The 15660-nt window shown below is 33.4% G+C and overlaps 1 protein-coding gene and 1 pseudogene across 1 annotated transcript in view; both read right to left on the bottom strand.

Annotated features, from left to right (window-relative positions):
- LOC142624592 (TMV resistance protein N-like) overlaps window positions 1-15660 on the bottom strand; it is an 81168-nt gene that overhangs the window by 59749 nt on the left and 5759 nt on the right. Inside the window, exons 3-6 of the mRNA XM_075798237.1 lie at window positions 13660-14776; window positions 13210-13476; window positions 12341-13117; window positions 10907-12239 (exon numbers count right to left, since the gene is read on the bottom strand). Coding sequence (XP_075654352.1) covers window positions 10968-12239; window positions 12341-13117; window positions 13210-13476; window positions 13660-14776 — 3433 coding nt within the window. The 3' untranslated portion in view covers window positions 10907-10967. The remainder of the gene's footprint in view (window positions 1-10906; window positions 12240-12340; window positions 13118-13209; window positions 13477-13659; window positions 14777-15660) is intronic.
- The window catches only part of LOC142624263 (TMV resistance protein N-like), a 47610-nt pseudogene continuing 34520 nt past the window's right edge, over window positions 2571-15660 (bottom strand).

Here is a 15660-nt window from a genome sequence, read left to right as displayed (position 1 = left end):
ATAATCCACGCGCAATGCAATATACGAATTCTACTTTTTCCTGACAACGCGCAATTCTACTAACGTGTGCGGCGGGGAGGAGTTCCGTTGGTCAGAGGAGGCGTTAGCACCGGTCTCTGTTTTCTCCAGGTAAGGACTTCTTCTGAACGTAACGTGTTTGGTTTTTTGGTTTTGTTTGAGCTACAATCCTGTGTGATAGGGTGTACTGAGGCTTCAATGTGGATCATGGAATAAATTCGTCAATTGCATTTGCGCGTTGTCAGGAAAAAGTAGAATTCGTATATTGCATTGCGCGTGGATTACGTTTTGTCATTTATTTCCACTCCTTAGTTTCCTGGAAATTGAAAAGCATGGGACTGCTTCTTTTTTCAAAGCGTTCACACCCTTTCCCAAATGTTCTTGGATGGAAAACCGAAGACTCGTTATACTTTACATTGAAAATGTTTCTCTCATGCATGTTTGGTACCAAGCAGGGAAGGAGAAAAGAAAAGAATGGAATATACGAAACTTTTTTTTTTTTTTTTTTTGGGGTTGCAAATAAAAGAGAAATAAAAAGAAAAATATTTATTTTTTTGAGAAATACTAACCGATGTTCTTAAGACAATGATTAATAATCCATTTAAAGAAAGTTTTTATGGGAAAAAAAAATCAATTAATGTTTCGACAACTTTTTCCATTTCCCATTAAAGTGATTTCAAAACTTTCCTAAAATGAATTGTTAACTATCGCCCTAAAGGCACCTGTTAGCATAACCCTTTTTACATTTATATCCTGATGAAATAGGGAAATTAGCACAAAAGTAATTCTTGGAGTTCAGAAAAGTCAACATATGTGGCTACGGGAGATTTCTCTCCATTTTCGCCCAAATTGGGCGAACACAAAATGTAGGCCCAGAGGGATTTGGTTTCCTTCACTCTCGATAAATTATTAGCCATAACAGAGGACCACGTGGATGTGCTGATGTGATCCTCCCAACCAATGGTGATCTACCATTTGGACAATTAGAAAATGTCAACTTTAACCAAGAGATAAATACAAACTTAACTGTAGTTTGGATTAATCTAACTAGCTTACCTCTTAAAACCAAAACCAAAGTTAAGCCATCTGCCACTTTAACCCAAACCACCAAAGCAAACCACCCACACATTTTCATTATAATAGAATAATTTCATTCCCTCCCTTGCATTCGCATCTGGAATGCTAAATGCCATATATTTCTTTTATTTATCATTTGTCTCTCAAAAACCTCTAACGTTCAAAATTGTAAAAGTAAAGAATTGTAAAATTTTTTCCAATATTGCTACAGTGCCATCCTACTTTTATGATGGCACTATAGACTATTGTATTTGTTTTTTAATCTTTTTTATTCTTTCTCTCTCCTCTGTCAGACTTCTCAACTATCTCTTTTTCCTCATTTCGTCTCCCTCTCTCTCTGAATTGCTTTCAACTCTCACTCTCTCTCTTTGTGCCGGTGGTTGGGCCTCCACGTCAGTGTGTGGGTCGTGGGTTAATGGATCGGTGCATTGGCGGGTTTGGAGTTCTGGGTCTATTTGATAATGTTGTTTGTATTTTTTGGAAATACGTGTGGATAAAAAAGTGTGTAAAAATATGTGTAATGTCGTTTAAAAATTGAAAACATGTGTTTAAACACATGTACCAAACGAGCCCTAAATTTCTTAAACAAGTGTTTCTTTGTTGCCCACATTTGTACTATAAATGTAACGCATGAACCATTTAGTAAGAAATTAAAATTTTTAATACAATGATTAAAGAAATATATATAATCTTTTGGCTTGTAGAAGACTACAACCCAAAATCTAGTGTCATAGTGTACCAGAAAAATCTTGAACAGTATATCATAAACCACATTAGCTTTCTTGCCAAATCTAGAAGTACCTATTACCACCAAAGTACTCTACGTTTTGCCCCGGAGCTCTAATTCCTTCTTGCGCTTATCCCAACAATTAAATTTAAACTAAAGTTGGAGCCAGAATATCACAAAATTTTGATAGTTATTCCAATTTATATATCAAGAAAAAGAGGGAACTTTTTCCCATGACTTATATTAGCACATGAAGATAATGTAGAGGAACATATGATAAAGAGTGTCAATCGGCCAGTATTGGCACTAAACATTGAACATCAAGATTCCCTTATCTTTGTTTTGGATAGAAATTCAAAATCTACATGGAAGAAAGGCATCGCAATCCATATCAAGGTTAACTATATTTAGACATGGGAATAAATTTTTTTGCCTATGAATGGCAGTATGAAGCTGTAAAAGTACCCTTTGACCTTTGTGATTGGTTTAATCACTCATTCTCTTCTATTTGATATGTTTATCCATCAATCATAATGATAATGATAAAAATCCAACTAAGTCATCAACAACAACCATTTTAAAGGACAGGATATTATGGGATAAAGATGATATCTACTTTACTCTTCAACTTAAAGAATAAACAATGCAAATTTTGCATAATCAAGAATTATCTCGTTAAATTTTCTCCCAGCTTGAGCAAAAAGCCTTCAACTTACTTTGTTTCAAACAAATGGGAGGGAGAAGTCCAAAAACTGAAAAGAAGAAATTATAAGTAAAAACATGATACACCAAAATTAAATGCCTTATGATCCTCACCAAGTCCTCCTAGGGAAAATAAAGATTGAATACAAAAAGAGAGACATAACACATTACAAAGAAAAACTTAAATGAAGGAAAGAAACATAATCCACCAAAAATAAATACATCATAATCCTCTCAAAAAATATCAACCAACACCACCATGTAAAAGGCATGGTAAACAATACTCTGTCATCAGGATGCCAAATGAAGGTCATGGATAGGATTACCAAAGAAATCTAAAGTGAAAAGTTGTGATGAAACTAATCAACAAAGAAATTCTTTGAACCGCTAAAAGACCTACATCACCATCCATCTAATAATCAGCAAAGAAACTCTTTGAACTGCTACAATCGGCTCCTTTAATTGCACTCTCTCTTGGTACCTGAAAGATTCAAACATTAAAATCAAATTTACACATACGATATTCCCTCAAAATAATAGTTAATGCACAAAGGATCAAAAGCGATAAATGACCCATAGTAATAGCACTTGAAAAGACAATTTAGCATATGATTATATGAAAAATGATGTTAAATTTGGTCATTTACAAGGATCAATTACATTGTCCACCATATAAACAAGCTATAAGAAAAAGTTGCAAGCTGTTCAGATGCAATGAAAAAACCAATAAGCAGAAATCCAAATTATAAACCATGTGCTGGTTACAAATTCTATTGCAAAGTCAAATGCTAATTCCAAGTGAATGAATTTACTTTTCATTGGCTATCAAAGCAGTCATAAATGCATATGTTCTGGTAACAATAATTTGCACCAAATCTGAGGTAAAGATGAAAGATCATAGTGCATAAAGCGCAAAGAAATATTTATTTTTATTTATTTTTGGAAGTCAATTGTGTTTTATTTTAAGTCTTAGAAGTTAATTGGGTTATTTTATTAATTTCCTAGAGTCAAGGTTATTTTTATGAATCAATCATCGGGATTTCCCAAATCAACTAGAATAAGGTTTCATAAGTCTAATAGAATTTTTTTTTTTTTTGGTCATAGTAATCTATATTTTACGCCTTTGGAGACAATTTACAATTTTCTTGATTAATAACAATTTCTCTTGGGAATTTTTCAATGGTCTAGTGTTGACTCCCACCAATGCTAGATGCTAACTCCTAGGTCTTCTATCTCGCTTGATGTCGACTCCAAATAATACTAGGCGCTGACTCCTAGGTCTTCTATCTCGCTTGATGTCGACTCCAAACAATACTAGGCGCTGACTCCTAGGTGATCTTTATTGTTTCCATTTTGCAATTTCATGGTATCAAGTTTTGGTTTTGTCCTACGTCATAACACTAAACCAGACATTTAACAAGTGATGAGCAAACAAACACTCATTTGGGGATAAATTGAGCTTTTTAAACAACCAAGAGAATAATGGGGTGTACAAAGCTTTAAACTACAGCCCCATCCCTTGCCAAGTTGCCCCCAAAATTTTGATTAGAACAAGATTATTCAAGAAAATATTATTTTCTCAATCACTGGAAAGCAAATAGTTTTTAACACATCTTCAAATGACTTGGTTGAAAAGCATTCCAACTAAATAATCTTTGATGAAGATAACTAAGGGTTTTCTCAATAGATGAAGGAGAGATTTTTTCACATTAAATTCCCTAAAGGACAAGGTATACATTTGTTAATACTTGGATCACTGTTTTCCACATCCATCTCAACACTATCGTATCACAATTGCCACTTGCCACATTAGCTTGACTTGTAAGACTTTTTCCAGAGCCTCACAGTAAATAAACGAAATCCCAAGCTTTTAGGCATAAGGCCAGATATATAAATGTTGTTTTTGCATAAAAGCATCGAGAATACTACTCCAGTTATATGTTTGTGTAGCTTGAGGCATGGCCCCTCCTCTGTGTTTGATAGTGTTAGGTCGTCCTAAGTGGCTTCTAGTTTGGTCCAGGTTGTTAGACTGTTTCTTTATGTAGATTGCTTGTACCTTCATTAATTAAAGTTATGTTCATTTATTCAAAAGAAATAATAATAATAATCAAAATCCCATTGTTGCATTAATAAATTCAGAGAGTTGATGCTTGCTCATAATACAAAGAAAATATTGCATCTTTTAAATATTTATTTTTTGATCAGTAAGTTACACAAGCATCTGCTAGGTGTTGATTCCACTATCTTGACCTCCATCTACTTTATCAGATATATATTTATACAAGTTAAAAGATATAAGTTTGCAATAAAGTGTGGCAAAGGTTACTTCGACATTAATGTTTTTTTAAAAATTAAAAAAAAAACTGCACTTTAATGACAAAAAATTGAACCATGCGGACAAATGCAACCCATTTGACCAATGCACTAGAATAATCTACAGAAAATGACATTTTTTCCCCCAAAAATATCAACTCAAGAATATGCCCCAATCATGAGTTTCTAATTATTAAATATCTTATGGATTTGATTATTGTCAGCATACACACCTCAATACACAACCATTTGAAGCATCCAACAATAATTATATTTACCAAATTCTCTACAAGTTTCACATCATCATAAAGACATATTATGAAAGAGAGAAAGAGAGTGATTCACACCTTCAACATCTATTCATGTGCTATACTGCCAAGAAATTTTTTGTTGTGGGAAAAAGCTACGAGACAAAGACATAGATTAAAAACTTGGTATAATGATTAATAGCTGCTAGTCCTAAATAAGAATAGTGAGGATAAAGAAGAAGGATAGCAATGACAAAATTTATATCTTACACTAAAAATATGATATATCTTGGTACTAATTACCAACACAACTTTACACTTTAATAGGCAGTAGATAAACCAAAATTAAAGTGTCAGCATTTGATGCACCATTAAAGTGTCAGCGTTAGATGCATTTCCATTAGTGATAGGTTCACTACCAATATATATATGGTGAAAATTTGACTAATACATCTGCAGATAATTTTCTTTATTAGTAATTTAGACGTGCACTTGGTTGGTCTTATAACCCACAACTTCATCCTCCATTTTACTCTTTAAAAAATAAAAAAATAAAAAGGACATGGTAATTACACTTGTACCCATAATCTTAAACCCACAACCACACCCTTCACCTTACATTCATAAAAGTAGTGCTTCACTAATAACCAAACAAACAACTGTAGCATTGTAGAGCACATTATTGGTAAAAACAATTCAAAACGGGTCTCCCAATTTAATCCCTGCAAAGAAGTGCAGCACTCCTCAATTGATTTCAATTGCTTTTACTCCCTTCAATTAGTGCTTGTCAATTATTACAAACAGAACTAAAATTTTTGAAATTTAACAGGATCCCTGTCGTCATGTGTTTCTTGCATCCCTACAAATTGCAAACAGGTAACAATGGGACTCAGGACTTTGCTAACATCAACACTTATAGCTTCATGCAGGCACTTTGTTTTTTATGGATCCAATAGGCCAACAAGTGTTGGAAAAGAAGAAAGTGAACTGATGACACATGTCTTGTGCCTTGTACACTATATCCAACCAAATAGCAACCCAATTCTGAATTGACTATGCAATTCGGTAATAAGTAGGTAGTCCAAGGACTCCTCTATTGTAGCACAGAAAGGGTAAGAAGCATCATTGATTAAATTCCTCTTAGCAAATTCCCTTCTCGGTGGAAGACAGTCATTTGTAGTTTTAATAGAAAAGTAAGGACTTTGAAAGGAAGTTTTGGCTCTCACAGGGTAACTGACGTCTGAGAACTATGTCTGAGTTCTACTTCTTCCGTCTAAGCATTCACTTTGGAGAAGCCAGTAGACTTACATGACTCTAAAGAGACATGACAGATACATGGGACCAAATCAATTTATTTGCAACTCCCAACCTAGGAGGCTTCTTAACAATAGATTTGGTTACATGAGGTGCAAATAATAACGTCACCAATGCACTGTTCCATTGTGATGCTACTTAATCAACAAACTCAAAAACCCTTGAAATATGTGTTCTCCAAAACACAAAGGATCTTACTTTAGGCCAAAAGTTAGGGCTGATAGGAATAGAGTTCCCAATTCCCACTATCCATTTAGCTTCTATGAGAATAGATCCCAAAGCATTTAGTCTTATCAACAAACTTAGTAACCCCTATTCTTTTCAACTAGAAGTCATCTTCATTTGGCAACCAGTCCCAAATTTCCAACAATTAGCTGCTTGAGTAGTCTAATGTTGAAAATTTATTATGTCAGTTCTTTTCTAGTAAGACCTAGTGTGGATTTATCAGGTTAAAAATAATGAAATATCACTAGAAAAACCAAAATCTCAACAAACACCTATCTCAATTTTTTTGGCCAAGAAAATTAAGGTAAAGAACACCTACAAGGCATATCACAGATCTTATGTTTTAATATCTTTTACTCATCAGACAAGGTTCATAAGTTACGTGAATTTCTTCTATCTTGTCCAAAATAATGGAACATAAAAAAAAACTGCTAACATGATTGATTGGTACTTGTCAAGCAGACCAAATATCTTTTTGGTTTAAAAGAATCAAATTATTGTCTTAATATTTGAATTCAAATGGTGAACTTGTTCTTAGTACTCCAAAAGCTAGAAGCACTTCAAAAGATACCTTCCAGAACAAAATACAAATAAGTTACCTACCTTTTTAGCTGTAGAAGTGTAACATCTTGATGACCTTAACATAGATATAGTCCTTTGTAATAGCTGTTCTGCATTGTTTATCAAACATAAAAACAAATAAAGATTTAAAAAATTAATTTTTACAAATAGAATTAAATTTCTAAACCTAATTGACTGAATAATAAAATTTTAGTTCATGCCATAGCAGAGGAGCTTACTTTTCACCTTACGTCTCCTTCTTAAGTGTTGAAGTTGATCCAGGCACCAAAAAGGGAAAAGGGGTATGGATTTTTGTAGCTATCAGATGCTATTAAATGGAAGGCAAAATTGGTTAAAGAGATTTTCAAAGTAGAGTATGTGCTGATCCTCCCATTCCTGAATATTCACCAGAACATCACTAAAGCAAGGGATCTGCAAAACAACTTGTACAGTGATGCCTCAGAGGTTTTAAACTCCCTTGAACATGATAAACTAAAACCAAAAAAAGAAACAACAAAAATAATCCTTTAGACTAATAGGACCTTTCAAGAATTTATCACAGTATGCATTACTTGATTCAGCCTGCCTTTATAGATCTAAGGTATATTGGTGTCTAAGAATTGAACCTGAGACACCTAATATATGAATGCAAGATCAATTTCTACCACTTCACTTTAGGAAATCTAGTTCATATTTACTGCCAATCTGATTTACAACAGAACTGCAAAGTTTAGCATTTTCTTCTAAATATGAATTAATCTCATTACATACTACTCATTGCATGGCTCAATTCATTATTTATTATTCTTTAATTAGAAGGGAAAATGCAACTACACCTTAAATGAAATCAAACATTGAAGGAAATTAAGCAATTACTTATTGACTCAGGTTAAAAAATAATAATAATAAGCAGCCACATCACATGCACTTCACGCATGCTCTGAGGCTTTTTCTTTTTGGATTTAGTGTCATAATTTTCCATACTTTCCAATTTGAGATAGTACCAAAAACCTTAGCACAACTATAGATACAACTGAAAACCAAATAAATATTTTAAATCAATGACATTATTTGAAAACCTAAAAAGATGACAAAATTACATTCTTGGCATTGGGATCTGGCAAAGAGCAGAAAGTGGAATCATTGTTGACAAAATGTAACCCGATTGTATCTCTGTTGCATTTAAAAAAAAATTCCAATCATAAACCAAATATGTAAGAGAATGAAGAAAACTTGATAGAACATACCTTTTGACTGATGACATGGTATTTTTCATTAAATTTCGTTGAATGCACCTTTTGCTGAAACTTCCAGTGGTGATTGCTCTGCTCAATATGAAGAATAAGGAAGTGTGAGATCTTTAAATTTCACATAATGGAATCAGGTTCTTTATTAAGAATTAAAATTGCAAGGAACATACCTTTGGATTGACTATTGTGCACTGAAAATCTGTAGTGAATTGAGTTTGTTGATGTTATAAAGTTTGACTATTTCCCACATTCTTGATAAATATTTGGAGCAAGGTCTTATCCTTGTTCACCTTACTCTTGAAGTAGCAACACTAAAAAACAATGGTAAGTCGATACTCACCCCCATTAGTGTTCCTTTTGATTCTAAATTGCATGATACTTTCATAAATTTATTTTAAAAAGAACAATAATTTAATAAATGTTAAAGGAATGTAGTACCTGATGCAATTGTAACAAACAAATTCAACCCAAAAAAAGTTTGTATCTAATGCAGAAAAGGGAAAAAAAAGATTGAGCTACTAATAACTGTTAAAATAATACCAGTACAAAATGAAAGCAGCCAAAAACAATGGTATCAAACCACCCCCCCCCCCCAAACCCAAAAAATATAAATACCTTCTGAGTCATTGTTTGTGGAAAATTTTCTCATTCTGTTGTGAAACTCCCAGAGTTTGTAAAATTCATGAGATGCTTAAAAGTTTCACATAATGGATTGCATCTGTTTCAATTTCAAGAAGATAAGAGCTAAGAGAAAAGAGAGTGCGTCTATTTCAATTTCAAAAAGGATAAGAGACGATGAGGTTGTAAACTGCTGAGAACGTGGGTTTAGTGGAGGTTTTAAATTGTGGGATTTTATTTTACAAATTTATCTCCCTTAGTTGAAAAACTGTAAGTGAGCAGGGAGGAAATAATCTGGGATGTCTAAGACTTAGAGTTCACGGCTTGGAAGCTAGTAGTACAAAAAATAATAAATGAAATCAAGGTAGCTTTCTTTACGACATAATACAGTGATTCTCTATACCTTCACTCCACATTCATATATCAAAACCTGAAGATTGGAAATAATAAGAATCTTATTTAAGTCTATTCCTTCAAGTTGATTTACAGCTCACCCAGCTTCTATATATAACCTTAATATCATCTCTTTTTTAAAAAAATAATAATAATAATAATTTATTTATGAAAACCTCAATATCATCTTGAATCTTCATTCAAATTGAACTCAAGATTTTTGTTTTTCGGTCAAAAAGTAATAATACACAGATTCAGCATACATAGCAAATATATGTTATAAAAATCATCATAGATTCTAGTACATTTCAATATTAATATGCCTTCACCAAAGCAACAAAAAATTGGACGTGAAAAACAAAAACCAAATTGAATATCTAAGGATATGGTACATAACCCAAACATAAAATCAAGAAAGGAAGAAATTGGGCCTCACTGTTAACGACAGAGGTCTTGAGCCATTCCAAAACATTGAAGGTAACCTTACTTGGCTCTTGATTGATGTTAAGCTAAGCAAACATTATGCACCAGAAGCAGACAAATATGATCAATAAAAGACATCATAATAAAAGAAATCCAAATTGCAAGGTGGATAGATATCTTAGGCGCCACCAATTGCTTCACAGCAACAAGGCCAGGTAACCACATTACAATAAATGAATAAAAGAAATTAAATACTTATTTTATAATTTATAATTGCATTAAAATTCATGATTCCCTAATGAATGAAGAGAGAGAGAGAGAGAGAGAGAGGCACCCAAATATGTAACTAAAGGAGGCACACCTTGGTTGAGAATGGTGCCACTATGTCTTTAGGGATATTCTTTTACATCATAATTATGTGTTGTTTGCAAAAGGAAGATGAAGCTTCATCTTTAGCCCAGTCTCAACCTCAACCTTATTCTGTTCAGATAGATTTGGTTTATTCTATTGCCCAAGAGATTTAGAAAATAACCACAGTTCCTCCTAGCTTTCTCCTGTACTTTAGATAATCGGTTTTTTATTTATAACCATTGATGGAAAAGTGAACATGAAAAATTCTGCACATATGTGCTTCAGCTGAATGAAAAGCAATACAGATGGCCAATTACGATGGTTGAATTTCCAAAATCTATAGCAACCAACCTAAATGATATGGAATTTCCAGAAATCTGAAGGTTGAATTTGAACGACTTTGGAATCTCAGATACTGGCAGTAGAGGATAATCAGGTTTACTCTACAAGTTGATCACAAACTATTATTGAGTAGAGGCTAACCAGCAAAGAAGTTATACGAGCCAATTATGAAATGATGACCAGAAGCATTGAATAGAAGCAAAAGACCACAAAAGCACTTCATTTATGCATATATGTCCAACAAACAAAGCAAGCACTCATTGTATATTAAAAACATTACCATTCAAACAACCAAAAAACAAGAGGGTTTGGAGTTGTAATAATTACTAGCGAAGGGGACTAACTTGGCGTTGGAGCAGATGGGAATCAGGGAAACAAAGAGAGGCATAATTCTTTGAAGTCTGATCAAGATGTCCTCGCTTTATTCGGCGGTGGACCCATATTGAAATCAGAGTCATCATTTACACATGCATGGGCCATTGAAGACGAACCCAAATGAAACCCACTACTAACACTTGAGCCCAACTTCAAATTTGGCTGGGCAAAACCGAAGTTGAACCCATTTGTCGAATCAGGGAACAGAGGAGGCTCACTTTCTCTTTCATCTGAATCACACCCATCATTATGAATGCCCTTCAAAAGCCTCAAATCATTTATGGAATTGGAAACCTCATGATCCATATTTGGACCAGGTAACAATGCAAGGAGTTCAGAGTTATTAGGGGCTGACAATGACACATTCAAATCACCAAGAAAGCCCTTCAAACCAGGTTCAAAACCATAAGAAGTGGGGAAAACAGGTTGAAAACAGTCATGGGCCATTGAAGACGAACCCATATAGAAATCAGAGTCATCATTTACACTGGCATGGGCCATTGAAGACGAACCCAAATGAAACCCACTACTAACACCTGAGCCGAACTCCAAATTTGGCTGGGCAAAGCCGAAGTCAAACCCATTTGCCAAACCAGGTTCAAAACCAGTATTTGTTGGTTCCATTGAATTCCCTAAATCTCCTTCATTGTTAAAAGCCCCGCAGTCCATAACTGAGCCATAAGAAGTGGGGAAAACAGGTTGAAAAGGCGAGAGCTCAGTGTCATTCAAAACTGAGGATGACCCACAACCATTCCTGTCACTCGGAAGCGGCAAGTAAGTAATATCTGATTTCTGAGGACAGCAGATGCATTCTACATTCACCCCCCACCATTTTATAGTATCAGTAAAATGGGGAAGCTTTAACCATTTTATCTGATTCTGTTCAAACACCAGTCTATAAGTATCATCAACCTCCACCTCAACCATCACCTGATTCTGTTCAAATAGATTATTGTACTGCCCTAGATGTGGTTTATAAAATAACCGCAGTTCCTCGTAGCTTTCTTCTGTGCGTATATGACTGAAATACTGCTTACGACCATTGATGAAAACGTGAACATAAATATTTCTGGCTTCATGTGCCTCCACTGAACGAGAAGCAACACAGACGACCAATTTTGGAAATTGGCATCCAACCTTGAATGATATGGAATTTCCAAAACTCTGATGGTTGAATTTAAGCGACTTTGGAATCTCAGTTCCTGGTAGTAAAATTTCATAATCCTCAAAGAGATCCATTAATATGTCGCTTCTTGCACCTTCACTGACTCTATTCGGTAGAGTCCCTAGAATTTCTCCAAACTGCTTGCATTAAACAAAAACAAGAAATTGAAGTTTGTGAAAGACGTTAACAAAAAAAAATTGTATATTTACTACTTAATTATCAAAGAGAGAGACCTCACCTCATTCAATAATCTACTTGATGATTGTGGAAGCAACGATGGGCAATTTCTTATTTTCACTTTTCTAATAGATTGTGGAAGCCTTGGATTTTGAATTTCCCGAAGCTTCTTACAATTATTTATGTAAATCACTTTTAATGTAGATAATCTAAAAATGCATTCGGGGATAATAACAATATTGGAGTCTTTTATATGTATATATCTCAATGCCGGGAAGAAATCATTCTCCAACCAAAAATCTAAATCAATTAAAATTCCCTTATAGCTTAGGACATCCCGAAATTCAGAATATCCCAAAAGAATATCAAAGCTGTTGAGAATAGGGGTATCTATTTCCTCAAGCAGTTGCAATTTATTGGTGCTATCCAAAAACTTCCCAAGGTTTTCACGTTCCTGTATCTTTAATCTGATAATCCCTTTGGTGAGATATCTTAGTGATAAAGGCCATTCCCTGATATTACTATCAAACACAATGAAATCGCCTAAACATTTCGTTTCAGGGTGAACATCGGGAAACCTCTCAAGCCTTGGGCAGCTCCCTAGATTGAAACGTTTATTCCACTTGAGGGTCCTCGGAAGAGTCTGAAGTTTCTTGCAGTAATGGAGGTTCCAACATTCAAGCTTATCAAGAAGTCCAATAGAGTCATGAATCTCAATTAAATTTTCACAATTAGAAATGTACAATGTCTCTAAGTTTGGAGCGCATAAGTTCGGTACTCTTTTGATGGATTGACACCCTTCCAACTTGATACTTCTCAAATATTTGTTGTGGCACCCCTAAAAAAAAAAACAAAAAAAAAAAAATCATTTCATCTAATTTTAAAAATAACATTTACGGTAATGAAGATTCACAAAAAATAAACTCATACCTGCCCGAATAATTTTGGTAACCTAATGCAAGACACCTCCAGTCCAACAAGTTTTGGAGGACAAAATTCGGATGGCAAGGAAAAATTATAGTCAGACCATTCAAACAATCTTAATTCATGGAAAAAATATTTAAGTTTTTTGGAAGTTTGTACATTCTTAACAATAAGAAATTTGAGATTTTCCATCTTTTTGAAAGCTGAAGCTCTTAATGATACTGTTATTGGTTTAGGTTCGCACCACATTATGCCTCGAATTTTATCTGACCCCTAGATAAGACAAATAATTAGTTACACTTCATAACAAAATCCGACAAAAGTATAATTATTTTAAAAAGTTTAAACAAAAAAAAAAATATATATATATATATATATTTTCTTCAATATTGAAAAGGAAAAAATAAATGAAAAATATATTTGGAAAAATAAAAAGTTAAGCAAAAGAACTTATACCTTATTTCTAGTTAGTAATTTCTTAGCATCCTCATGGCACCATATTCTGCTACGATTTTCAAGCCCTCCAGGTTCTTCTTGAACTATTTCTCTACCCATTTGTTGTAGCAAGTCATGCATCTCCAATGTGCCATGTTTGTCAACGGTTATGAGACATTTATCAATAAGCCTTTCAATACCAGAATCTAGATATAAGTCGCAAGCATCTAATATCTTTACAACATAATCCTTCTTGCGTCCCTTAAAGAAACATGCAATATCAAGAAAAATATCTTTTTCGTTTTTATTCAATCCAATAAAACTTATTTTGAGTTTCTCTTGAATTGTTTCATGTTGACTGTTCTTATACATTTCAAATGCACTTGTCCATTCACCTATACTTTTTTCACGCAAATCAGAACCCATTACTTTCAAAGCTAGTGGATGTCCTGTAGCATAAGATATAATCTGCTCTGCAAGTTTTGAATAATCTTCCTTGTGCTCATTTGGGTGAAAGGCATGCCTATTAAAAAGATCACGAGCTTCACATTGACCCAGTTCTTTGACCTTATAGATTAGACGACCTTTGGGAAGAGCGGTTAGCACATGTGTGTCTTTTGTTGTTATAATGACTACACTCCCTGAAGCAAACCAATCACATGTTCCAAGCAATTTTTTTATTTGTTCTGAATTATCCACATCATCAAGAACTAAAAGAACCTTTTTACAACAAATTCTCTCCCTTATCAAATTGGTTCCTTCAAATTCACTATCTACCATCAAATAAGAGTCATCTTGTAAGATCTTAGAAAGAAGTTTCTTTTGTAGTTGTATCATGCCATAATTTATAGAGTTTTCTCTAACCTTCTCCAAAAAACAACTTCCTTCAAATTGACGAGCAATTATACAATAAACAACGTTTGCAATTGTAGTCTTACCTATTCCAGGAAGTCCATGAATCCCTAAAAAGCAAACTTCATTTGACTTAGTATTTAAAAGTGACTTTATTTCCTTTACACGAGAATCTATTCCAACCAGGTATTCAATATCATATGATTTTCTCCGATTACATATAGCACTTGATATTTCTTTAACAATTCCTTGTATAAAGTCACATTCAGATTTACATGTAGTGCGGCTGCCAATCACATAGCACAAGAAAACATAACATATAATGAGTTAGATTAGCAGATGAACGAAATTTAAGATATCTAGTTTTGTAAGTCATAAGATACAATTAACACGCTTTTAAATAAAGTACATGTAGATTTCATATATATCATTTCTCTTAGTATTAACATAATCTTTTCTTTTTTTTTCTCTTTAAAAATATGCCTTGTAGATTACTTTCGGAATCTTAGCAAGTAGTTGCATGAAAACTCTCCTCTTGTGAGGTATCATATTTATTGGAAACCCACTACTAGTGGTAGCATATTTAAAATATTGTGTATCTTTAAAAATTGTAAACACCCTAAATTTTTTTTAGGTAATTGAAGTAAGCCCAATATAATTAAATTTGGCCTCTCTTGATTATATTCTTGCCCTTTTAAACAAAAAGAAAAAGTCCAACAATAAAATTTATTGATCTAATTTTTTTTAAAGCAAAGCCAACAACAAAATTTAATAATTGCCGATCTTAAATCATTTTTGGGGGGAGGGGGGGAAGCCCAACAACAAACTTACCAATTACAAGCTAAAGAAAAATTTGCCAATCTATATCTATATCTATATATTACTAAAGCGTGGCATTTATTGCTACTGAGCTCCTATTGCGCCACCTCATCGCCACGTCATTCGCCACATAATTATTATTTATTATTTATTGCTATTTTTTTTACTATATATATATATATATATATATAAATAGATTATTGACTTTTATATTGATCTTTGTCGGTTTTAATATCTATATATATTTCTTTTTTATTTCCAATTTTCCTATAATTTTTTTTACATTCACTTATTTTTTAAATATTTACACTTTCTTCTTCCCTTACCTTTTTATCTCCCTACTACCCTCTA

The sequence above is a fragment of the Castanea sativa genome, chromosome 2, assembly GCF_040712315.1.
Source record: "Castanea sativa cultivar Marrone di Chiusa Pesio chromosome 2, ASM4071231v1".
NCBI lineage: Eukaryota > Viridiplantae > Streptophyta > Magnoliopsida > Fagales > Fagaceae > Castanea > Castanea sativa.
The sequence above is the reverse complement of the archived record's forward strand: the minus strand, read 5'-3'. Positions and strand labels throughout refer to the sequence as shown.